General features: G+C 36.4%; 1 protein-coding gene across 2 annotated transcripts in view; it reads left to right on the top strand.

The window, feature by feature from the left end:
• CDH18 (cadherin 18) overlaps positions 1 to 27112 on the top strand; it is a 660513-nt gene that overhangs the window by 520359 nt on the left and 113042 nt on the right. For both annotated transcript variants that reach the window (XM_081951851.1, XM_081951852.1), the window contains exon 7: positions 3398 to 3517. In XM_081951851.1, coding sequence (XP_081807977.1) covers positions 3398 to 3517 — 120 coding nt within the window. The remainder of the gene's footprint in view (positions 1 to 3397; positions 3518 to 27112) is intronic.

The following is a 27112-nucleotide window of genomic DNA, read 5'->3' as shown; positions in this document are numbered from 1 at the left end:
TTTTGTCCAAACCAGTCCCTTAGATTTTGAATCCATGATGTTCTTTTTCTGCCTGGACCTCATTTGCCTTCAATCTTTCCATGGAAGATAAAGTGAAGTATGCCGTATTTTTCTGGGTGTTGCATCACATGACCAAAATATTCTAATTTTCACTTTTTTATGGTTTTGATTATTTCCCTTGGCTTTCCCAGGCAGCTTATCATTTCCTCATTTCTGGTTTTATCAACCCAAATTATACCTAACAGCCACCTGTAAATCCACATTTCAAAAACTTCTACTGTAAAAAAAACCTCCAGTCTATCAAAATGTGTAAAATACTTCTAAGAAATTTCAGAGGCACTTCTTCTTTCTACTTACTTTCCTATTGTTAGTTCTGTGTGGCTCAAAACCATCCATGAAAGACTGAGGAACTTTCTAGTGAGTCCATAATCATAGTATCGGATGAAGTTTTCTGGGCTAAATTGCACAGAACTCACAAAATGATATACCATATTTTTGGGAGTATAAGATGGACCTTTTCCCCTCAAAAAACAGGCTGAAAATCTCTGTGTGTGTTATACACTGAATACAGCATTTTTTGCCTCCTGAAACTCTGCCCCCTTCACCAAAATGGCCATGCATAGCCTTTAGGAGGCTTTCAGAGAGCTTCGGGGGGGGGGCAGAAATGAGCAAAAAATGGGCCCATTTTTATGAAAAACAGGCCGTTTTTTGCTCATTTTTGCCCCCAGCCCCAAGCACTCTACAAGTCTCCTAAAGGCTATTCATGCCCTTTTTTGAAAAAAAAAAATGGGCCCATTTTTGCAAAAAATGGGCCCATTTTTGCAAAAAATGGGCCGATTTTGGGAGGTCTGCAGAATGCAAAAACTTTTTTTTTAATTTGCCTCTTTAAAATCTTGGTGCATCTTATACTCCCAAAAATATGGTAGGTTGTCCTCAACTTAAAAACATTTCATTTAGTTTGAAGTTACAACAGCACTGAAAATAATGGCTTGGAGCTGATCCTCTCACTTTATACCCATTGCAGCATCCCCATGATTATGTGATCAATATTCGGGCACTTGGCGTGTGACATATATTTATGAGAATTACAGCATCCCAGAATCATTGGATGGTCATTTGTGACCTTCCATCTGGCTTCAGACAAGCAAAGTCAATGGGGAAAGCCAAACTTGCTTAAGAACCTCAAATAATATGGTTGTTAAGTAAATTTGGCTCTCCCCCCCCCCCAGTTGACTTTGCTTGTCAATGCTTGACTTAACAAAGAAATTCTGGTCTCAATTTAGATTGTAAATTGAGGAATTTCTCTGCTTTAGAACAAACTAGTTTCAAACTAAACAGGTTTATATTTTTTGACAGCCTTGGCCCTTGCTAGCTGTTCCTAAGGAGTGGGAACTCAGCCACATGTGGAATTTTGTGCTTGTGCTGTCCTGCTCACGCCACAGTTAAAGGTCTTTAAAGGTCTTTAAAAATCTTTATTGAGCTGTCCATGCCCTGTTATTCAGTCCCTAGCAGTTTACACTAGCCCAGTGATGGCGAACCTATGGCACGTGCAAATTAAGGCATCCATCTAAGGTCTAAACATGAGTCTGAAGCCAAGAAACACCGGAAGCAGGAACATGAAGCAAAACACATTGTTCCAGCAACATCCTTCTCTTTGGGGAGGCTTAAATAGTTAATGCTCCTCAAAATGGGTGAGGCTGCCTCCTTGCGAATAACCTGGCCAACTGGTATTGTTCCTGTAACCTCTCAGCCCTGCATGCCCTTTGATCTGGGGAGGGGTGTTGCCTCCTCACCTCCTCATCCTCACTGACTAATGGCAGCTATTCTCGCTCCATGCCTGGAGCCTCCAGGCTACCTTTGCTCAAGTTCAGCCAGCTGCAGTTGCTTCATCAAGTAGGAGCCCTCTGCTCCCTGGTCTGCTACTCCAACAACCACCAGGCTCACTGTCCTGTCTTCCCCAGAGGTGCTGGGGATCGACTTATGCTCCTCCTCCAAAGTAGCATCCAGAGGGGAGACTGGTGGCATATTCACTACACTACTGCACAATTACAAGCTGGGTGATCATATTGTTTAATAAGCAGCATGACTCTTGCTTTGGAATGTACTTTCATGGAATCTTATTACAGTGCTTAAATTTTTTTTCAATAATACAATTTTCATTCCCTCCTTACCTCCCCCTGTTGTTTCAGAGTTTGTCACCATTAGTTGGAATTATTTCCTTAATTTAGATTTGAGCAAACAAATAAAATACTTTCTAGTACATTATGTTATTGAGCATAGCTTACTTTCAAAGCTTTGTAGTTTAGAATCTGTTGTGTTTTTTTAAAAAATGTTAGTATATAGTAAGTCTCCCCATCAACATTGGCCTTTTGTCTTGTGGAATTGCAAACAGAAATGAAGGTCCAAAATATAGAGGGAGCATGGGCTATCAGTGAAAAAGCAATGACTAGTTTACATATAATTATTATAACCACCAGTTTCTGAGCTTTTGTGCTTTCATATTCTTTAAAATAGCAGCAATATCCAGTTGAGATCCACGTTCTAGTCAACAAAAACTCACTGGATGATTTTAGTTCTCTTCTGCTTTTCACTCCAATCCATTTATTTATTTAGCACATGGCATATCATGTATGGGCTAGCAATAGATATTAGTATTACTCCTAGATTAATAAAACACAATAAAATATAAATGTTTAAAAAGATCTATGTTTAAATACCAATGTCTAGGTTATCGAATCATTGAAGTACAGTACAGCATTGTTTATATATTGTTAAAAAGCAGATACTGGACAGATATGTTCCCCCAGCTTACATCCTATCATGATGTGATGTACAGTTTGACGTAGGATCCAGCTATCACACTGAGGGGGGGATACTATGCTCCATTTATACAGTGTGTCCAGACGCTGTGTGAGATGCAAATGCTATTCAGGATGGTCCATTGCTGATGTGGTAGTTCAAGCCCGGAACCTTTTTTCTGGGGTCATTTATATGTCTTCCTATCTCTGAGCATTCAGCGAGCCATTTGGCTTTCCATTGGGAATCGATGTTCAGGTTGTTGGGCAGATGCCCAGGGTGGCTTCCTTGATTGAGACTTCTGACTGATAAATGAGGAAGGTCGGCATGCTCTGACAGAAATGAGTTGAAATCACTCCAACCCAACTCATAGGGTTGTTGTTGTGATAAAATGAAGAGAGATCCAGATATAATCCACCTTAAACACCAGGAAAAAAAGATGATTATAAATCTAACAAATCATGAAAATAAGCTCAGTGGCTTAATGAAAGATTATATTTATTACAAGTCTTTTTATTGAACTGAAAAAAAAACCATCAGAATGTACATTACTTAAAAATCTGTACATTGAAGCTGAATAATGTTTCTTTGACTATGACAGGTACCTCAGTCCTTCAGGTGACAGCTACAGATGCAGATGATCCCACCTATGGAAATAGTGCCCGGGTAGTTTATAGTATTCTTCAGGGACAACCATATTTCTCTGTTGACCCTAAAACAGGTAAGTTGTATTTTTTTCCCATTATGCCTTCATTGCTTATATGAACAATATTGTATTAGGGTGAATCATGATGATTGCACAGTATTATCATCTCTATTATTAACATACTACCATAATTACTGCACAAAACATTGCAAGTGCATATTGCTCAGACACTTTGGGCTATTTTAGGAATTCCTCCTTTTTATGTCCAAATCTTTTCCCTGTTATATATGGGTAAAAAAAAAAGAGGAAATCTGAGCAAAGTATCCACCTGTAGGTCTTTATAACTCATTTAGAGGATGACAATATTCATTTGAGTAGGCAGACTGTTTTCTAATTTGCTTTTGAAATTAGATAGTTGGATTCAATAAAAATACTTTATTAAGAACAGGAAAAAATCATATTAAATTCAAGGCCACTTTCCTTCTTTATAAAGGCTGGTAATAGAAGAGCATTTAAATGGTATCAGTGATAAGTTGCAGTTATACATATTTGGGATATTGGTGTGACTGGATGAACAAACACACAGGTTTGCAGTTATTATTTCCAATGGAGGCTAAAATAAAAGGTGATTGTACAAGTGAGATGCTGTTCTGACTCAAATATATGTTTCATTTTTTGGCTATAAAATAGTCCCTTGACTGAAACATTGTGTTTTTGTGCCACTGATTTCAAAATTTGTGTCCTGTCAGATTTAGGAGTTCTGATTAATTATGAACATTTTATGAGGCATAAAATCTGGCATTTCTCTTTTCATTCTAAGATATGAAAGTGTAATATCAACGCAACACTAGGATTATAGTTTGGTTAGCCATTAGAATGTCATTTAAAAATTAAGCAACTATAACTGAGTAATTTTGAAATTATATGTCACAGATGTATATGAGAGATACTTATAATTCTGTATTAACATATTTGTTCAATGGTTGATAGAGCATTTTATTAATTTGTTTTTCCATGGATTCTCTTAGCAAATAACATAACCTTTGTGTCATTTGTATTTTCTTAATTCTTTCAGTTTATATTCTTCTTCCATTTTTACCAAACTATGTAGCTTGAAAACAAAGGTATATAAAAGACAGATTTAGATTAAAATAACTTGAAATTATAAATCATACACAATATTATACAATACTCCTTCATTCAACATTTAAAGTTACATAACAGCATTCCAATATCCATGGAGAAATTCAGATGGAAATAATTTTTGACATATTCCTATTATCAAATTATATGAATATCTCATTCACAATGTATTAGCATTCCTTTCAGTTGGAAGGAAATCCAAATAACATATCTTCATCAAAAGAGCCACACTGGCATAGCTCTCTACCTATTCAAATATGATGGTACTCTTTAAAAAAACATTTTTTTCTAAATTTTAGTGAAGATGTGCAACTATATTAATTGTTCAAATAAATACATACTGTATGGTAGGATAATATACTCAATGCCACATGCTGCCTATCCAGGCCCTCTTACCCAAACCCCAGTTCTCCCCTTTCATGGACAATTAGGAGAAAGGATTGCCTTGCTAATGGCAGGATGGTTTGGTCAAGAAAAAAAAAATCACATCTGAGTTAATTAAAATGAAGGTCTTAATTCAGACTTTTCCATTGATCAGGGGCCAAGTCTCAAAAAATTGTATTTAAACAACAAGAGACACACAAAAAGATATTACCAATCTGCATACGGTTTGCAGCTGCTTTAATTCTGACCTTGAAGTAGTGTTTTCTTCTTTGACCATATTACCTCTGTTCTCTTCTTCCCATTTATTTTCTCTTTCGGTTTGTTTCCCTGAGGGTAGGACCTTCACCTCTTGTTGAACTGTTGTGAGACACTTTGAAAGCTAAGAATTTGGAAAATGTTTCTGAAAAACCTATCCATCTTCCAGCTGTGAGCATTAAGATGATAAAGTTTGAAAAACAAACAATCCATTCTTTAACCTTGCGCATTAATACAGGTTTTGTCTGAAAACAAGGGTGCTAGCTTTGATTTATTTCAATTGTAGCCAACATGGTTTATATTGAGAGATCACATAAGCTGCAGCCCTCTATTTAATTATTTATACATTTATGTTTTTAAAATATGTTGTGTTTTAAAGAGTGTGTGGCATTGTCTCTCTATCCATCATTTGAGAGCCATCATGTGCATTGATTAAGGTGTCAGACTGCAGGCAGATAGACCAAAGATGTAGTCTTTCTTTAGATATGAAAACTCTCTGGGTATTTGAAAAGACAAAAATGTTTATCCACTGCTCTGCCCTACACCACTATTACAAGATTACAGATTATAAGCTATAACATTCAGTGAGGAGAAATTTATCGATTGATAGTTTAATCTTTCGCATTTTAATTTTAAAGGTCAAATGTAGTATTAATACAATAATTGACCAACAGATCCATTCCGAATATATATATATAACTATATATATAGTTGCATTTGTGCTGATAAATAAATTAAGTATGCAGTATGCTCCTTCCCATATTTGGGCATACCAGGGGTTGTGACACAATACATACATACATACATACATACATACATACATACATACATGTGTGTGCGTGCGCGCACACACAAACACACACCCCATACTGAGAACAAAGCTGAACTATGGCAAGAGTCTTTTTTTTTCTTTCTGCCTAGTTCTAAGAATGAGCCCATGGTATTTAATATGCAATGAAGTACTTGCTAGATTTTGCTTGTGGTCAATATCCATTCCATCATGATTTTTGGGGGAATGGAAACACCCAATCAATTTCTTTAGAATTTTCCTTTAAATTTCATTTAAATCCTTCAGACAAGTTGCACTAAAAATAATGAGTCATGTGGAAATACAGGGAATAGGTTTCACTGCAGAGAATTTACCCTTTGTATTATTTAATCTATGGTTGTAATTCTGGGTACTCTTGAACCAGCTACTGAATAAAGATCATAATTCTAGGTGGTAGGAACACATCTCTTTAAACAAATGAGTGAAATAACCATCCAATATCTTATTCAAAGATAAGTACTCCTCACTAAAACGTGGGAGAATAGAACACAAAATAAAGGGAAGGAGGAAAAAAAAAGAATGTGATTTGGAAATATAATGTTCAATTAAACTCTAGCCTTATGATGATAGCCTCCACTGAGTAATCTAAAATGTATTATTATCCATGATTGATTTCTACTTTGTAATGTTAAGAAGAGGTCATATTAAAAATCAAAGTTCATCTTCTTGGTTATACTATTTTATAGTGCAGACATATGTTCCTAAGTGAGCATTTGGCTTCACTTAAGTTAAAGTGTATTGATAATTCTGTCAGTGATTATTTCAGTTTCTTTATAAATATTGTGTCCTTGAGTGAGAATTCTTCCCCTCTCTGTGAGATATATCTATATATTTTCACATTATTAATGTTGCTGCTCTTATTTTATTCCATGAAATTCACCTAAAATCCAACTGGGTATAAAACAATCTCATAACATTTTCATGTTTTTTTTCTCCAGTTTTTAAACCCTGTTTTTTCTTTATTACTATCATTTTCTTTTCTCTTATCACCTTTTGATAGTGTCATCCCTTACCTTTAAAAAAAATCTGATTTGCTTTTGTCCCAAACTTAAAAGATGGACTGCTAGCCTCATCTCCATTTCCAAACATATTGATACCATTGTGAGTTACCAGAAATTATTATTCATGAAGGCTATAAGTTAGATCAGTATGTTGCTGCAGGTTTTGAAAATTGTTAAGTGCTCATTTGGCAAATGTGTTGCAGGAAATACCTTCAAGGATTTCTCAGTACTTTGAACAAAACTTTCAGGTAACATACCAGCTTTGATTCTCACTTAGGTACAAGCGGAACACAACTTCTTCTTGGTGGGGAAAAAATCCCAATTTACAAAAGCATATAATTTACAAAGTTATATCCTTTTGTAAAATTAATACAATTTTACAAAAGGATATAATTAATAAAACAATTAATAGTGAAATGCTTTATAATATCTCACTTGCTCTAACTTGTTATTGATATATATCATACAATACTAAAGACAACAGAATATTCCATACATTCATGCTTCCATGAAACTTTGTCTTTTTAAATGAATGCATGAAAATTACTTATCGTAGATGCAAGTAGCAGCAAATAAATATGTCTTTTAACTCCTTTCTCATGAAAATAACCAGGATAACCTGTACCAATTAGGGTTTCATGAGAAACACAAAAGAGTTATGGAGTCCTTGATTCTCTTGGACGTTGTTTGTTTGCAGACATTTCATTACCTACAAGTTGTCCTTGATTTACAACCAGAATTGAGACCAACATTTCTGTTGCTAACTGAGACATTTGTGAAGTGAGTTTTGCCCCATTTTATGGCCTGCCTGGCCACAGAGATTAAGTGAAACACTGCAATTGTTAAATTAGTAAACTGGTTGTTAAGTGAATCTCTCTTCCCACTTGACTTTGCTTGTCAGAAGGTCCCTAAAGGGGACCACATGACCCCGGGACACTGCAACCATCATAAATGTGAGTCAGTTGCCAAGCATCTGAATTTTGATCATGTGCCCATGGGGATGCTGCAATGGTCATAAGTCTGAAAAATTTCAGTTTTGTCTGAAAAAGTCACTTTTTTCAGTGCTGTTGCAACTTTGAATGGTTACCAAATGAACTGTTTTAAGCTAAGAATTACCTGTACTAGGTTATGTCATCAGTACAAGTGAGTGTGGGGTTTACTCCTTGCTTACATAGTTTGTCCTGCCATTGTTGGTGAGGGTATAGTTTTCTCCTAGTTATTTCCTTGATTAGGATATTGTTTTCTGCTTGTTTGTTTGTCTGGTGTTAATCTCTTAATTATCTGGGTATAGACATCTGGAAATAATGAGTTCCTGCCTTTTTTCTTTACTTTTTAGTGTTTTTATTGTCTCTTTTGAATGGCTTGTAAATGTAGTTTATCTCTATGTGTCTATTCACTGCTGATTTGTCTGAATGCCAGGTTTCCAGGAATTCAGTGTTTCTGGATTTAGCTTGGCCCAGTATATTCACAGTTTCCATTGAAACTATAGCTGAATCTATCCATGTGTTATCAAGTTAACGAGCTTTCATTGTCTCTTCTAAATGCTATTTGGTCTTTATTGATGTGTTTTAGTAGTCTTCGGCATGTCTGTCCTACATAGTGTTTTAGATAATTCCTGATTTTTTTATTCTTGAGCTACTAGATATTTTAATTTACTTTATAAGATTTAGAGAATACAAAACTTTAGACTGAGGCTTTCCTGTGTTCTCTGTGTCAAATATCAGAAATTATTTCTGAAGTGTGTGTGTGAGAAAGAGAGACACCTCTCTTCTAGAAAATGTTTCTCAACCTGAGATTTTTTTCTGTGAACTTCAACTCTTCAAATTCCCCAACCACCATGGCTTTGCTGATAATTTTAGGGCTAAAGTCTACACATCTAGAAATTTTTCACATTTAAAAGCACTATTGTAAAATACAGTTTCGTTTTCAATTTCCTCCTTTCCCATATTCAAAATATCATGTATCATTTTTCTATCATCAAAATTCCAAGATAGAGGAAGTACATTGGTTTGAGTACATAGCCAAATCATTAGAAACTCTAGATATAACAAATATAGAATAATAGAATTGGAAAAAACCTAAGAGATCATCAAATCCACCCCTTGCACACTGCAGGATTCACTACACTATCCCCAATAAGTTACTATCCAGCCTTTGTTTGAAAACTTCCAATGAAGTGAAAGAAACCACTCCGTGTAGTTACCTTTTCCAATGTTGACAGCTCTTGTGATCAAAAGTTCTGCTTAATGTCTAATTTGTATCAACATGTTGAAGTTTCATTTCATTAGCTGTAGTGTTACTCTCTAGAGCGAATGAAAATAAGTCTGAGCTTTATAATGTGACAGACCTTCAGATGTTTGAAAACAGTCATCATGTCCCCATGTTCCCTTCTCTTCTGCAAAATAAGCATACATAGATTTTAATTGTTTCTCATAGGACTTGGTTTCCAATTCTTTCATCATCCCGGTAGCCCTTCTTGGACTTATTCCAATTTATTAATGGCTTTTTATAAGTGGGTTGTGTAGAACTGAAAACAACAGCCCAAGTAAGGGCTGACCAAGGCCAAGAAGACTAGGAAAATCACTTCCAGTGCTCTATGCCCCCATGATGCTTCTCAGGAGGTTATTGTTCTTTACAATTCCTTACACATTGGATCATCTTGTGACCCATCCCCAGGTACTCTTGAGCTAGATTTCCCAGATTGTGTACATTTCTTTTCATCTTTCTTTTCCGGATGCATTTTTTTTTTATTTCTTTCTGTTAAATATCATTCTATTTGTTTTCTCCCTCTATTCTGGTCTGTATATTGAACTATGTTCAATAGTTCCCTCTCCTTTCAGGTATTAAATACTCCTCCTAGCTTTGTGTCATGTGTACATTTGGTAAGCCTTCTGTCGATTGCCTCATTTAGATATGTGTGAACATTGAATAGCATCAAGCCTAGTTTTACTGTGCCTCACTTAAAATATCTCTCCAGATAGATTTGATGGCTAATTAGAACTACGCTTTGAGTGCAGTTTTTGAATCAACTCTGTGTGCCCTTAAAGGTTAAATTGTGAAACCCATTTGTTAATAAAGATGTTATGATAAACTTTGTCAGAAACCTTGCTGAAGATATACTAGATCAATGGCATTTACCTGACCTATCAGGCAGTTAATTCCATCACAAAAGGAGATTAGGTTAGCCTGCCGGGATTTCTTCTTCATAAATCCATGCTGGATCCTTTTAATTAACAAACTCAGAAAACTGAACAAGGCAAATAATGAAATAACAAGAAATGTTCTTGCTGGCTGTCTCTACTCCTAATGCTTCAAGTGGACAATAGCAACTAAAGGACAAAGAGTCATTCTGTAGCTGTATTTCAAACGTATTATCTCCCTAAATCTAAAGTACTTGAGGAGTGTCCGAACCAATCTGAGGGCAGAAATTTGGTCTGGAAGAAACCTAATTAATTTTGCAATGGACAGAATGTAAATAGCCCATAATGACTCATTTTCTCTTCTGGATTATTTATCAGAGTTATGACCTTTCATCTAATATGGGAAAAAATACATACCTAATAGGATTTATACACACAAACGCATACACACACACACACATGTAAAATTTACATGAACATTTACTTGTGGGATAAAGAAGAGTTCACAACATGGGTGAATGGAACATTGTGATTTAGACTGTCCCTGATCTACTAGCATCCAATGATGGAATAGAAGGATGAAAAGGTTTAGCTTTTATTGTGATAGCATGTTGCCCCTTCAATGTTTTTTTCCATGTTTGGATGTAATGTCCAACATAAAACAAAATATTCAGGAAAGAGAAACCATTTAAGGGAAGAAACTCTTGTAGAAATCAGTGCTTTAAAAAAGATGTGGTTGTTCAGCTGTACCCATTAAATAGCAATTGTAACAATAAGGTGAAAGGAATCTGGAAAGAGTGCAAATACAAGTCAGATAAATTAACCAAAGGAAGATAAATTAAGGGCAAGAAAAGCAAACAAATACAAAAATTAAAAAGATAAATTGAAAAGTGAATCATTTGATTCACAGCAAGGCAGAAATAAAATTTGAAACAGTCTTGACTAATTAGAAAAACAGACTGAGAGTAGCAAAAAGATATTTAATAAAGACAAATGAAAGAGTCTTCATGTAGAGAACATACGTCAAATGCTAAAATACCTGATCTGATAACACTATTTGTGCAAAAATTCTTGGAATAATTATTGCTTTTCAATTTGTGTGATATGCCTGAAAAAAAAAACCCATTCTAATACAGTTTTAGGCTACAGTAACTTGGATATAGTTTTCAAATCATAACAAAGCAGTTTCCACTTTATTTTGCATTGGTGAGATCCAACCTCAGTTACTGTATCCAGTTATGTACACTGCTCTTTAAGGATGCAAGGATCAGGAAAAAAGGCTATTGAAGTCAAACAAGGGATTAGAAAATTCTATGAGCAATTGTTGAAGAAATTAGTGTGTTCGGCCTTGAAAAAGGAAGACTGAGTAGAGATTTAGTAGTACTTTGCAAATATCTGAAGAAAAGTTGAAGATTTGCATATTTAAATAAATGGAAGGCTCTACAGTTCATTGTATAAGATGAACACCTTTCTAATAGTAAGTGAAGATAGATAATGGAATCAGTTCTCCTTCATCAATGAGTTGAAATAATGATAAGCATTGTTCCTTATTTGCTGAACCAAAGAGTCCCCAGTATTTCTTAATTTAAAAAATGTAATACTGTCAAAGACACTGAAATTCCAGTTCAGTGTTGGAGATAAACTTCCATGGAGAATTTTGAATTAGTGATAAGGCTAAGTAGATATTAAGTAAACCAGATGTTTGCCTTTAGCAAAAGTTGTAGAGTAGACTTTCTTAACATTATTTTTTTATCAAATGCAGGAAGACTTGGTGGACCTTTGTGGACCTAAAAAGTTCCTTTTTTACTTTGGCAATTTTTCTGGAGGAATGATTATAAGCCTGTTCTCATTTAAGTTGGCAACTGTCAGTTTCAGCTTGAGTATAATTGTTCCCTGCTGTTTGTTAAGTGCTTTGCACTTTGAGTCCCTTCCTTTTAAAGGTGGGTTATTTTTAACATTCATTTAGTTGGGGAGTGGGAGATTATTCTTCAATGGTATTATTGATTAGCTTGATAGTTCTTTTCACAGATTGACATCTAATATTTATTCAAGCATTGGCAAATTAATTCCAAGTAATATCACTTTGAGGAGAAACAAAACTTTACCTTTTAAATTAACTATGGTGTAGGTCAAGGCTGCAAGTACATTTATTGAATCTGTTACGTTAACATTCCCAGAAAAGAGATAACAAACTATAGTATATTAAAAAGGGAGATTTTTTATCCTTAATAGTTTCCTTCATAATATAGAAGTCCTTTTAAAGAAGACATACATAGACAAACTGAAGAGCTGAAACTATGGTTAATGGATAAAGAACTTGAAAAATAAATTTGGAATTTTGATGTTACATGCAGTATGTTGAGAGCAGCAAGAATATTTTATGCACAGAAATGGAAGAATACTTTGATTCCAACAATGGATGAATGGCTGCAAAAATTGATAGCAGATATGGTGAAATCGACTGCGTTTGATTAAGAAAAAGAATACAATTCACAAGAACCTATTTCAATTCATTCCTGAAAGTTTTTGATCTCTTAAGCATATTCTTGTGATGCTTATAGCCCTTACCAATATTGTTCTGCAAATGCTTTCCCAAATCTTAACGTTGTCAGAAGAAAGAGAAAGTAGTTAAGTTGACAGTGAAAGGTGTATTCTCCAGTTCCCAGCCAAGTGTCCATTCCTGTTGGCAAAAGATTGAGTTAGTGTGAGGCTTAGACTGAAAATTTTCATTGTCAATCGTGTTTTCAAGACAATGAACTTTCTTCCTTTTCTTGTATTTCAATCTCCGTCCTCAACTGCTGGTGCTTTGAGGACAGGAGATTTGAGATTTGTGATATGAAGCTTTGTTTCATTTCTCATTTTTTAATTCATAAATCATGAGCCAAATGATTATAGCATTATAGATGCATAAAACTCTGTATTAAACTAAGGGTATTAGTGGCTAAGCTTGAATACTTTATGTTCTCAGTATTTTTCTTTACTAATGTTCTCCATAATGTTACTTTTAAAATTTCTTCCTCCATTTCTCTAAAAAAAAGTACAGATATGAGGATGCTTTCTCTGTTTTGAGAATTTTGAAAGTTTTTTTTAAAATTCTCAACAATTCATAAAATGTTTCCATGCCTAATTTTAATAACTTATCTATTCATTTTAGTGCCTTGAAAAGATAGAAGAAAGCACTGGGCAAGATAACCAAATGCAGCTCTAAAGAGATTATTCACTCATTCTTAAGCTTTTAATGCAATTCAGATTTGATCAAGCAGCTTTTGCAAAGTTCTGCTATCCGTATATTCAACTCATGCTGGCAAGGAAGGCTATTTGGATAAATCCTGTTGTCATGTAAAACTCTTTTATTTATTTTTTCCTTAAACTCTTCCGATACATTTTATGTATAAGTAAAAGTTGATGTCAACCCCCCCCCAAAAGAAAAACCATTAATCACATTTTTATTCCACTTTTTACTTCAACAATCTGTATTATAATATAACAAAAATACAATAACACAGTTTAGACTGAGAAATATGATAACTTAGTATATGTTGGAGCTGAGCAAATATTACAGTTTTAGCACATCTTTCTCTCTCTGTGTCTCTCTCTCCCCACTCCCTCCCTCCATCACTAAGGTGGGACTATAACTCACTCTCTCCCAGATTCTAACCCATGCCTTAACAATTGCATCAAACTGAATTGTCAGAGTTCGCACAGTGTGACTACTATTTTGAGACAACCCAGGAGCAAAATACAGTACATAGAGGTCTTGCCTTACAAACAGTGGTTTATATACAGGACTTATAAATAAATGCATACACGTGTCAAGCAAATGCTAGGCAATCAATCAATCTTAAACTCTACATGGAGAACTACAATGGAGATAGATACACGAGGAGAGAAATACATGAGGAGAGAGAGACACACCCTCACATGCCTCCCCCCTTATATATATACAGCTTCTTAAAGTGGCAGTAAACTTGTAGTTACTTTGTGCTAACATTTATTCAGTGATTTTTGTCATTCTACACTAGGAAATAACAATTCACCATATTTAATAGCCAGCAGTGTGATAATACATCAATTTTGTTATTATCTATTTTACATACTGCACAAAAAGTAGCACCCTCTAAATGGTTAAGAATAAAAGTAATATTAAATAAACTGGCTGGCTCCAAAGTTAGACTTCATTAAATAGTACTGTGGCTGAAGATAAAAGCATTGGTGGTTTCTAGGTTCTGGAATATTCTCCATTGATAGGTTTGCCTAGCAACATCTTTGCCTTTCATTTTCTCCTACCTTAAATGGTACTTGAAATCCTTATTCTAATCAGTTTTAAGTTATGAAAGAATTTAACACGACTAGAGGTTTGTAAAGTTTTCAATCTAAGTATATAAATTAATTTAAGTGGTTGTTTTTCTCTCTTAACTGCACAACAGCTGTGGTCTTGGCCAGAGCCCCAGTGTAGAAATTAGTTGTGAGTGCTACACTTGCTGTATTATGATGAACCTGACAAGATGCATATAAACACAAATATCTCAGTAACTTTGGTAAAATAATTCCATTTAAAATCTGGCAAAATTTAGGTTTGATGGTCTGTGCATGACAGTATGTTCCCTGTTACAAATGGTTGCAGACAAAAGACATACAAAAAAATATTTTGGGGCAAAGCCTCTAGTCTGGATCCTTAGAGAAGGGATGACTATCCGTGAGTCAATCTCAAAGTAGTATCTGTGTACCAACAATATATCCATCTACCTCAGTGCAGATTAGAGTACATGTCTGAGTTACATTCTTATTGCTCTCTTAGGCATGATCATGGTTTGGTAAATTTTTGTGATTAGTTTAAAAATAACTGATCTTATTCACACATGTCCTCCCTAATTAATACTGTGTCTCTTACACTTCTGTGCACCCATCCTTCACCCATGTGGCAACCTTTTTTTAATTGCCAATGGGGAATTGGGCAGAAAGTTTAAATTTGATGTTGCAGAATGGAAGAGAGAGGGAGGGAGAAAAGGAAGGAAGGAAGGAAGGAAGGAAGGAAGGAAGGAAGGAAGGAAGGAAGGAAGGAAGGAAGGAAGGAAGGAAGGAACAATTTCCAATGTTCCTGGCAGGTAAACAAAAGGAAACTGGCAGGAATTTGAAAGTTGCTCCTGCACCCTCTGCTTGCCTACCATGGGCCATTCTGTTTCTCTATATAAGGAAATATCTCTGAAATTATAACCCAAATGGATGTAGATTGTCTACTACTATATATTAATATATATATATATATATATATATATATATATATATATATATGTGTGTGTGTGTGTGTGTGTGTGTGTGTGTGTGTGTGTGTGTGTGTGTGTGTGTGTGTGTGTGTGTGTATATATGTATGTGTGTAGATATGTATATATGTATGTGTGTATGTGTGTATGTGTGTATGTGTGTGTATATATATATATATGAAATAATGTATGTAAATACATTAATTCATGATTTGATCAGGATTTCAAATGAAATGAATCCAGCAAAGGATCAAATATATTAGAGATTTGGATATTTCATTTATCTAAATTTGTGGTTAATAAACTGCCAATCTGATTAATAAAAATTGTTAAAATTAAGAATGATTTTTGAAATTATGTTGAAGTGGACCTTACCCAACTGGGAGGGAAAGTGTTTGGGAAATTGATATAGATTGTTATAGATGCCTGATTGTAATGAATATTGACTAGTAAAATCTTTGCTACAACTTAAGTAGTCGGGCCTAATTATATTTTTAGATCCATGAAGTTTTTGAGCATTATTCTCTATGAACCAGATATAGAAATAATTACTTCATTGGCTCCTAACAAGGCTTTGGGTGAATATATGATTCTTGCAGTAGTATAAACATTATTTCAGTGGTGGGTATTTCTGCTAGTTCAACAGGTTTTTTACATTAATGGAAAAGAAATATATTCAAGAATATTGTAGGTTATATAAAACACTACTTATATACAAAAAGAAAAAAGAAAAAGAAAAACTAATGACCTGAAGATGAATAACAAATTACCCTTCTGATATTTCTACTGAACCTTATGCAAAAATATCAGATAAATTGAATGACTGAATTTGCTTAAACATAGAAATAGGTTTTATGAAGTTTCAAAAGCACAGTCAATCAATGCCAAGTATAGAAGCATACTGCAAAATGTTTGCATGTAACATTTGTTAATCTGGCTGCTACTTTTGATACGATAAATTGTAATACATATTAGATAAACTCAGCCAATACTGAGACAGATTGGTATCTACTGAATTTATTGTAGCAATTACTCTAATTCATCTGCTAGAGATGGGGTAAGGTAGTTTACAGACATAAAATCAACAATATGAATAAAACAAGCATGTGCATATTCTTTAGTCTATTATATTTATTTGCTTTAAATTAGTTTTGACTCCTGACAACTGTCTTCCTAAATACTTGCAATTTTCTTGGCAACTTTTTTTCACAAATATTTTGCCTTCCTAAGGCTGAGAGTGTGTGGCTGGCAAAAGGTCGCCCAGTTGGATTTATGCTTAAGGGAGACTAAAATGCACAGTCTTCTGGCTAGTAGATTGATTCTTTAACCACTGCATCAAACTGTTTCCCTTATTAGAATGTGATGGTCTCATACAGTACATAGGAGATTAGTAGGCTGGGCTAGAAGGCAAGGTTAAATGTATCATCAGCTTGAAATCATTGTGCAGCCTCAAGAGATCCAAGCTGAGACTCCTGTGAATTCTGTTGACCCTTATGCAGCGGACACAACATTCACTATGATTTATGCTAGTGATGGCGAACCTTTTCGGCACCAAGTGCCCAAATCGGAACGTGCGTGCATGTGTGTGCTCCAGAGTGCCAGAAACCTGAAGACCAGCTGGTTGGCATGTTTGAAATTTGGCCATTTCAGACTATTTTGGGGCTATTTTCAGGCCAGTTGTTGGGCCGTTTTCAGGCCATTTTTGGGCTGTTTTTCATGCCAAAAACAGCCTGAAAGCTGCCCAGAACATGGCCTGGAAAATTGGCTAAAACCAGCTAAAAACAGGCATGCACATGCCAGCCAGCTGGTCTTCAGGTTTCGAGTGGTCCAGCATATGCATATCTGGTTTTTGCCCATTTTCCGGGCTATTTTCAGGCCATTTTGAGGGTGTTTTGGGGCTAAAAATGGCCGGAAAATGGTGCAGAAAATAGCCTGAAAAATGTTTTCATGTGGTTCCCGGGGCTCCGGTGCCCACAAAGACCAGTGTCAAAAACCAGAAGAGCAGCTGGTGATGGTGCACGTGTCCACAGAGAGGGCTCTGCGTGCCACCTCTGGCATGCGTGCCATAGGTTTGCCATCACGGATCTATGCTGATTATGAACAGAAGCTGAGTTGAAAAGAAAGTTGAAAAAGTCAGAACATGATCACATTGAGAAACTACGCTGATAACATAATTAGAATTTGGGAAAACCTAAAATGTTGAAATTGTCTATTGGAGAAGCTATCCTAGAGCAACATAGCAATAGAAATATCTAGGCATGGTGCTTAATGAAACATTGGCTTGGAAGGTTAAAGAGTTAGGGCAATTATGCTTGTTTAGATAAGTAACAAGTAAACAGATCAATAAATTGAATGTTAAAACTATCCTGTAGGAAACTCATTCCACCAATGTTGTTTAGAGCAGAGTTTGAGGAGTGGAGTGTACCAAAAGAAGGTTTTTAGGAATTTTATAGAATTGGTTTTGCAAAACATTACTGCCCGTTTTCTGTGGCCTGCACTGGCCTGCTTTTATTTAAAATCCATATTGATAAAGGACTTTTTGGGTATTTAATATTCTTTCCTCTTGAGTCCAAATTGATTTTCTTCACACAAAATATATTTTAAAATTAATTATGGATCCGAGAGAAAGCGTAAATTCAAGTGTCTAGTTATTTGTTTTACTGTAATCCTATCCCTTTGTCTGCTTACATTCTGAATAATTATGGTGCTATGCTTTTTCCTTTATATGCTGGACTTTATACTCATTGTTGTACTTATTACAGTAATTGACAGCTAGTACTTCCATTACACAGGGATTTTGAATTTATTTTAAGAGTTTTGTCTTTGAGATCTTTTTTTGGCATGTTCAAATATTGATAGATGACTGAGTAATGTACATGTCCCTGGTAGCTTTTAGAGATGCTACTGAGCTGTGATGGACATTATTCCTTGTAGTTTATTTTTGAGATATAGCCTTCTAAAGTTGTTGCCAGAAATGTAAAATGATTATATTTCATTATTAAAGGGTTTTATTTTTCATTATACATTTTACTGTTATTGCCTAGATGATGAAAATTATGATTTATTATTGCCTTGAGATTGCCCTAAAATGAAAATTATATTCTTCTTCTAGGAAGGATTTTTTTGTAATTAATTAAAATGAACTGCAGCAAAAACAATTACTTTTGCAAGAATAATTTAAAGGAAGCAATCACTGTTATGTCTTCCATTAAATAAGCTTTATAAAGCTAAAATAATTTATTCTCCCATTCCATTGGTAAAACTGTTTATATTTTAAGTATTTTCAATATATCAATCAGTGGTGGGATTCAAATTTTTTTACCACTGGTTCTGTGTGCATGGCTTGGTGGGCCTGGCTTGGTGGGCATGGCAGGGGAAAGATACCGTAAAATCTCTATTCCCTCTCCACTCCAGGGGAAGGTTACTGCAAAATCCCCATTTCCTCCTGATCAGCTGGGACTTGGGAGGCAGAGAATAGATGGGGATGGAGCCAGTTAGAGGTGGTATTTACTGGTTCTCCAGAACTGGTCAGAACCTGCTGAATACCACCTCTGATATCAATGGATTGGATTCTCTTATATGTAATACAAAGTATCTCTCACAATGAACATCAAAGAAACCTCTCTTTACTGAACATTGTTTAACTAGGGCAGAGAAAGCTTTTACCTTCTACTTTATGAAACAAAGATTCTGCGTTAATAATATTTGATATGTTTCTTCTATATTATTTGTTTCTCCTGGAAACAGATCACCATGTTATTTTAAATGTGAGTTAAAGATGTTGGCAGCAAAATGCATTAAAGCCATTAAAAGTGGGATTTAATTTGAGCAAGGTTTAATATTATATTTTTTATTATAGCCATATTCTGCATTTCTCTTATATTTCTGTTAAAGAAAAGTGTTTGTTTCATTCATTATGAGAACATTCCCCACTCCTGAACCCATATTAGAAATGGAAATAGTAGCATCTACTTTGAAGATACATAGAAAATACTAGGAGGGAAGGTATGATCAATTATTTGAGTATTGAAGTGTTACATATGTTGATTAATTGCATCTAGGTTTTAAAAATGAATTGATTGATTATTTTGTATGTGAAAAGGAATGAAGAAATTAGTTGTACATTTCAGATGCATGTAACAAAAATTCCTAAATATTCTGTTTTGGCGCCTTGTATTTAAATATTAGTAATATTTAATTCTGGACAAATCAATGAATTATTTTTATTGTTAAGTTCATATTGATCTATTCATAGTTCAATAGACAGAATTCATAGATTCTTAGCTTTGTCAGCTAAGGCTTCTGTCCAAGAGTTCTTTTGTACAAATTTAGTTGTTTAATTTAGTAGCAGATATTTCTATGGGGAATCCATGTTCCTATTTAATTTCCATTTAGTATATTATAATACATTTTAAATGGGGATTTCTTTAAAAGCCATTTTGGACTTTTAACCATGTAGGGTTGAATTATCAAATATCTGAGTTGTAAAATCAGAGTTGTCTTATTTAGAATTATCTCACCTGGTCTACAAAAAGAGTTTTCTTATTTCTTTGCCATCTTCTATTAGTTATGGATTTTCTTTAGACCTAATATTGCCATCTGCTATTGTTTACACTTTAAATTCAATATAATAATACATAATATGTGTACTGTATACTATAAAGAATAACACAGATAACTTATAAAACAGGATAAGGAATCCTATGTATTGATACTTCTCATGCTGTATCTTACTGATGGCCTATATTTTATTAGTACAATATACTGGCAGCTTATAAATTTCTTGTAAATGATATTTTCAATAGCCAATTCCCCAGGAAAAGTATATTTGAAAAAACTTGGGAACTTTTGTTCCTTTAATAAAACTTTTCCATAATATATTTAATAAACCATACCAACAGTTGACACAAAGATTTTAATCTTCTTCTGTCAAATCACTAGTACATGTGGGTTTTTTTCTTTTTTTTCAAACTGTATTTATTTTCAGCCAGGACTCATCCATTGTATTGATTTTTTTTTTATATTTATACCTTACATTCCCAACACATTCCTGATAGTTTTGATCCAAAAATGTGGTTAAGATTCCACATTGTTTTCCATCATTTAAAAGCAACACACATTTTGGTTTCATTAAAGAATCTTAAACACTACAAAAATCTGGAAAATTGAAACACAGGGGTGTTGCTTTAGGACAGATTCAGCACCAGTTGAATTCATACTGCCACTCAAAGTGTTGTTCCCCCCCCCTCCTCACCAAAGTAGTATCTATTTATCTACTTGAATCTAGCATGCTTTTGAACTTCTAGTTGGCAGAAGCTGAGGCAACGGATGGAAGATCATTCCATCACACCGTGCTAAGGCTCGAACTGCTGGAATACAGATCTTCCATAGCATCAATAAGTCATTGAGCCACCATGTCTCCACTCTTTGTTTAGTTGTAACACAGAAGCTGACCCAGAAGTTAAGATAAATATGAATAAGGTTTCACCCAACATTCAGATCAGTGGTGGGTTTCAAAAATTTTTGGAACTTACTCTGTGGGTGTGGGCTCCTTTGTGGGACTGGCTTACTGGCCATGTGACTGGGTGGGAGTGGCTTGCCAACCATGTGATGGGTGGGAGTGGTTTGCCGGTCATGTGACTGGGTGGGAGTGGCCAAGACGATGTCACTGAATTCTTTGCCCCAATGGATGAACTACAATAAGATTAAAATAAGTACAAAAACAATAAAAGAGCTACTTACAGAAGGAAGATGACTGTTCTTGCCAGTCTTCAGTATCACGGACTCCAATGAATGGGCTGCACAAAGAAGAGACACAGAAATGAACTCTTTCATTGCATGCACTGCATTGGGATGAAACTAGCACACAAAGTAATAGAAAAGGAAAATTACTCTCCTTTTTTGCGTCTTCTGCACCACCACCTCACCACCTTGCTCCAACAACCTGCACAAAGGAGAGACACAGAAAGCAAGACTTTAATTGCATGCACTGCATTAGGATGAAACAAGCACACAAAATAATAGAAAAGGAAAATTACTCTCCTTTTTTGCGTCTTCTGCACCACCATCTCACCACCTTGCTCCAACAACCTGCACAAAGGAGAGACACAGAAAGCAAGACTTTAATTGCTTGCACTTCACTATCTCAAGGATGAACACAGCACAGACCACACCACACCCAGCAATAAAGACAGCTACTTACAGAGGAAGGATCCCTGGCTTGTCGGCCTTCTGCACACCACCTTATCATTTACTTGCTCAAAAAACCTGCACAAAGGACAGACACAGAAAACAAGACTTTAATTGCTTGCACTACTAAAAAAGGATGAAACAAGCACACAAAGCAATAAAGCAGCTACTTACATAGGAAAGGTGACTGTCCTAGTGGTCATACTCTGTTGCCTCTTCATCCTGTTAAATAATACTAACTGCAGAATAACTAAAACAATATTGGACTCAATTGTGGTTGTAAGCTGAGGACTACACTACAGGTAACAGAAGGGACCTCTGTTTTCACCCAACAATGTACAGTCTTTTCAGGAAGGATGTCATATTCCCAGAGCAATACAGATTTCTTTTTTTCTGAAATTTAGTTCTCAGTTCCAAAAACAGGAATATATGAATTAGGTTCAATACTTAGGTCAGTCCAAGTAGCTATTCAGAAGTTAGTGGTTAGAAGCAATGGTAAAGCAAGATATGGAATTAAAACCAGAAATATTTTGTTGGCTATTTGAAAGGGAGTACAATATATATTTAATTTTACACATGTTAGCAGCTGCTGGAATTGTGTTTGCAGAACAGTGGAAAAACAGAGATATGAAAATGAATAAATATTACAATGTGCAGGAATAAATAAATTGACAATTAAAATCAAGAAGGCTTTGAATACTTTTTCACGTGGGATTTTTTTTAGCAATTGCTAACTAATGGAAACAGAAATTAGAAATCCAAAAGTATGAAAGAAAACACTAATTATGTAAGAAAAGGTCCCTAAAATGTATAAGGAAATATTACTAGATCATTATTAATGCGTAGATAACTGCAGGACATTACACACCCACACCCACACAAACTATGACAGTGCCAGGAAAACACCAAAAAATAAGAATCCTCCCCCCCAAAAGACTGCAAATGAAACCAGTTTTTTTTTCCCTAACCCTAAGGACAGGAAAGACAAAGCCACTGGAATAAAAACCATCAAGGCATTGTGGGGAATTATAAAGGACAGTGCCAGAAAGCTCACAGAACTATCAACCACCTCAGAATTACCTAAACCAGAGGTTCCCAATCTTTTTCGGTTTGCGGCTCCCATAACACTTCGGATTTTTTCCGCGGCTCCCTTAATAGGTACATCCGATTTTTTTTAATTTTTGACTTTTTAAGGATTTGGAAATCTACTTTTTAGTTCGTTAAGGTTAGGTTAATTGAAAAATAAATTAAACACGAGCTTTAAATTCACAATTTATTGAACATCGTTTAATGATTTAAAATTATTAATGGGATGGATGGGCTTGTTGTTCGCTGCACAACTTCTCAAATCTTGGATCTGAAAAATAGCTTTTGAAAAGTAACTTAACCACCACACTAGCCCAGTGGTGGGCAACCTTTTTTTTCAACTGAGCCAAATCTCGCCAAAACCACGATTGAAATTTATTTGGAGAGCCGCTCTTGCTTAGCAACCAAAATTTTGGGCTCAATTGTGGTCATATGTTGTTTTTCTTTCTTTCTTTCATCTCTCTCTCCCACTTTCTTTCTTTTTTTCTTTTTCTTTCTCTCTCTCTCTCTGGCTCTTTGTCTCTCTCTCCCTCCCTCCCTCTCTGTCTCCCTCTGTCATTTTCTCTGGGTGTCTATATGTCTCTCTCTCTCTCTGTATCTCTGTCTCTCTCTCCTCCTTCCCCCATCTCTGTCACTCTGTGTGTGTGGGTGTGTCTGTCTCTCACTCATTCACTTAATCACTCACTCTGTGTGTGTCTCTCTGTCTATCTTTCTCTCCCTCCCTCCCCCTGTCTCTCTCTCTCTCTGTGTGTGTGTGTGTGTGTGTCTCTCTCCCCTCCCTTCCTCTCTCTCTGTCACTCTGTGTATGTGGGTGTGTCTGTCTCTCACTCATTCACTTAATCACTCACTCTGTGTGTGTGTCTCTCTCTGTCTGTCTATCTTTCTCTCCCTCCCTCCCCCTCTGTGTGTATGTGTGTGTGTGTGTGTGTGTGTCTGTCTGTCTGTCAGTCTCTCCCTGATTCCCTCCCTCACTCCCTCTCTCTGTTCCTCTCTCTGTCTGTCTGTCTCACTCACACACACACACACACACTGTGGTCACCACAGTGTGTGTGTGTGTGAGTGAGACAGACAGACAGAGAGAGGAACAGAGAGAGGGAGTGAGAGAGGGAATCAGAGAGAGACTGACAGAGACGAATCAGAGACGTACTTTTAGCTACCTGGCAGCGGCGTTTTGCCTTGGGGGGCTCCTCAGAACTTCCCAAGACTTCGGAGGGAAGTTTACAGCCCTCCCTCGGAACGCTTCGGAGGGAAGCTTCTGCAGCGAGTGGCAACAAGTCTCCCAGGCTTTAATTTGCTGAGCTGTGCGCACGCGCCTGTTTTCCACGGCGTGGAGCAGCGGCGAGATTCTGTGCGGCGAGCGATGATTCCAGGGGCCATCCTGGAAATCCCAGGGAAGATGAGGAACGCGAGGGGGGACCCTGCCCCCCCCACTGATGGCCCCCGGAATCATCGCTCGCCGCCCAGAATTTCGCTGCTGCTCCACACCGTGGAAAACAGGCATGCTCGGCAAATTTCAGCCTGGGAGACTTGTCATGCCCGGGCTTTTGCAGAAGCTTCCCTCCAAAGCCCGAGAGGAGGGAGGGAAGCAGGCGCCCGGCTTCGCGGCGCCCTTATGACGATAGCGCGGCTCCCCAGGGAGCCGCGGCGCACACTTTGGGAATCACTGACCTAAACAATGAGGGTGAAACACACAAAATCTGGCAAAGCTGCCTTGCACCAACCTGGCCTGCCCATAGAAAAGCAGCCACTTTGAGATACATAAACCTGGTGTGAACACTTTTAAGCAACGTATTGCATCATAAAGAAAACATTTGCAAAAAGGAATAACATTTCTTGTAATAAATATATTTTATAAACAATTAAAAAATTAAAATTAAAAATAGTCTAAGACAATTTAAAAAAAGAATCTACTCACAATAAATTGAAGTAAACCATTTTAAAATATTCTATACTCAATACTTTTAAGTAAAATTATTTTTAAAAATTCTATGCACAATAAATAAAATATTATTTTAAAATACATTAAAAAAATAAAAGAAAAAAAACTGGGTTACTTACCAGCAGGCAGAATCAGCAGCACTCTGATGCGATGGATGGATGCAACAGGCAGCAGACAGGCAGAGAGGCAGCAGGACAGGTAAGACTGTCACTAAGCAGGTCGCCTGGCAGGCTTAGCCAGCCAGGCGAGGCTGCAGAGGGGTGAGGAGGGACTTTTGGCCTTCCCTCACGGAGGCTTGCCACCTGCCGCCCGCGCTGCCCCCACCAGCCCTCCGCTTCAGCGAGGGAAGTCCTGAAGACCTTCTGTCACAGAAGCTAGCCTCCCACCCACCCCCTCGCATTTAGTTACTTACCTCAAGGAAGCAGCAAGCTCCTGGAAGGCGAAGGGAAGGGAGTTTTGAAATGGAGGACCCGCTCCAGCCAATCAGTGAGCGGCGGGCTGAGCTAGCTGAGTTTAGTGCAGACGGGTGGGGGAGCGAGCGAGCTGCATCGGGACAGCAAGGGCGATCGAGCGACAAGGCCGGTGCTGGTTCCCAGAAGTTACTTCCGGGTCCGGTTACTTCCGGGTCCATTCACGATCCGGTTCGCCCAAACCGGTGCGAACCGGCAGAAACCCACCACTGATCCAGATGGTTCCCGTCCTATTGGTGCTTCCGAGGGTTTGAATATCTCTCCCTGCCCTTTAGCAAGCATGAGTGAAGTCTGTTTCATTCACACAATCTAAGTCAGCTTCACTCATGTTTGCTAATGGGCAGGGAGACATATCCACAATACACTCCAATTGTTGCCATCTTCCTATACCTTATTCCTTTTTTATTGCCTTTTAAAAAAAGATTTTAATTATAAGCTGACCCAAAGTCATCAGGGCCAGGCAGGCATAACCAACCAATCAACCAATCAACCAATCAATCAATCAATCAATCAATACCATAAATAAATATGCAATCTGTATGAACTGACTGTCCAGATATGATGAGAAGACAAGCTTCTTTTTTCTCTTTCTCTCTCTCTTCTGAATGATCATTTGCTCTACTGACTTCTGGACCATTTCATAAAGGGGAGGAGAGAACATGGGTAATTTTCATCACTGCCAAAACAAAAATCAGTGAACAGCTTTCATTTAGTCCTGATTTCACTTATTACATGTATCTAGGACAAAAAAATCTCTATTGCAGAATAGGTTAAATTTTCTGAGCCTAGCTACTTGGTTGAAATAATTTTTAAATGCTCCAGTTCCCTAATGTAATGTATGCCATATGCCCTACAGAATCAAGGAAAATATATTTTAATGTAGATTTTTTTTAAAAAAATGCTGCTATGTGTTGAAAGTTCTCTACTGTATATTGGGGGAGAGAAAGAGAGATTGAACTGCTAATGCAATCATAACTAAATAAATTTGAGAGTGATATGTTATGCTCTGCATTTATAAAGCAGTACCTAGTTATACTTTAAGCCAAACATAAATGGAGGAAGCAATTGCTTTTTGAAAAAAGCAATCTAATTAGTTATGGAGATGTGGCAGATTGTGCATTTGGAAAATGATGAATCCTGAACTAATTCTGCAGCTCTGTGGCATAAATAGAAGTGATTTTCTCAATCACTCTACCTAGTTCTGCGACTTGGTCTCATTTTTTTTCTCATTTCTTCCCTGCTGTTTGAAAGGTTTATAGCAAATACAGAGGATGTACTTGACTGGCAAAATACACCAAGCGCTACTTAATTATCATGATGAATGCAGCAGCCATGGTATCTGCTTAGTTAACTGACATAATTTTAATGTGGTTATGTGAGGGATTTTTGAAGAAAACTCTTCTCTTCTGAAGTGAAGGAAGCAGAAGGCAAGGGATATGAACAATTAAACTGCTTTTGGTGTAGAAAGAAGCGCTCAGATCTCTGCAATTGTAGCATGGGTACATTGAATTAATTTGGAATTACTTTTGAACACTGGTGTTCCTGGGAAAAGAATTGTGAGTTTTACATATTTTAATTGAATTGGTTGAAATATATACTCAAAATGATTACAGCACTAGTGATTGTATTACTGCATTATCTGCTGCCTCAGGTAAAGCTTATAGAACAATTCCCTGAAAGAAAGGTGATCTTTGAATGTAGGATCACATAAATAGAAAGTTCAAGTATTAGGTCTTATAGATAGCTAAGGGCAAGGCTGTTGAAAGAATTTCAAAGACAACTGTGTCACTTTAAAAACAATCCTCCAGCATAAAGTATACTGTAGAAGGGAAATAATATGACAGCAATCTGTTCGGACCCCCCCCCCTTCCTCCTTCGCCCACACAGAACACGCTCCGGAACAATACAAGGGGACAGGGTTTATTTTACAAACAGACAGACAGTTTCGTGGCAGTAAACCACCACCACAAAGC

This window comes from Natrix helvetica (assembly GCF_964273705.1).
Source record: "Natrix helvetica genome assembly, chromosome: 4".
In the NCBI taxonomy this organism is placed as follows: Eukaryota; Metazoa; Chordata; class Lepidosauria; order Squamata; family Natricidae; genus Natrix; species Natrix helvetica.
The sequence above is the reverse complement of the archived record's forward strand: the minus strand, read 5'-3'. Positions and strand labels throughout refer to the sequence as shown.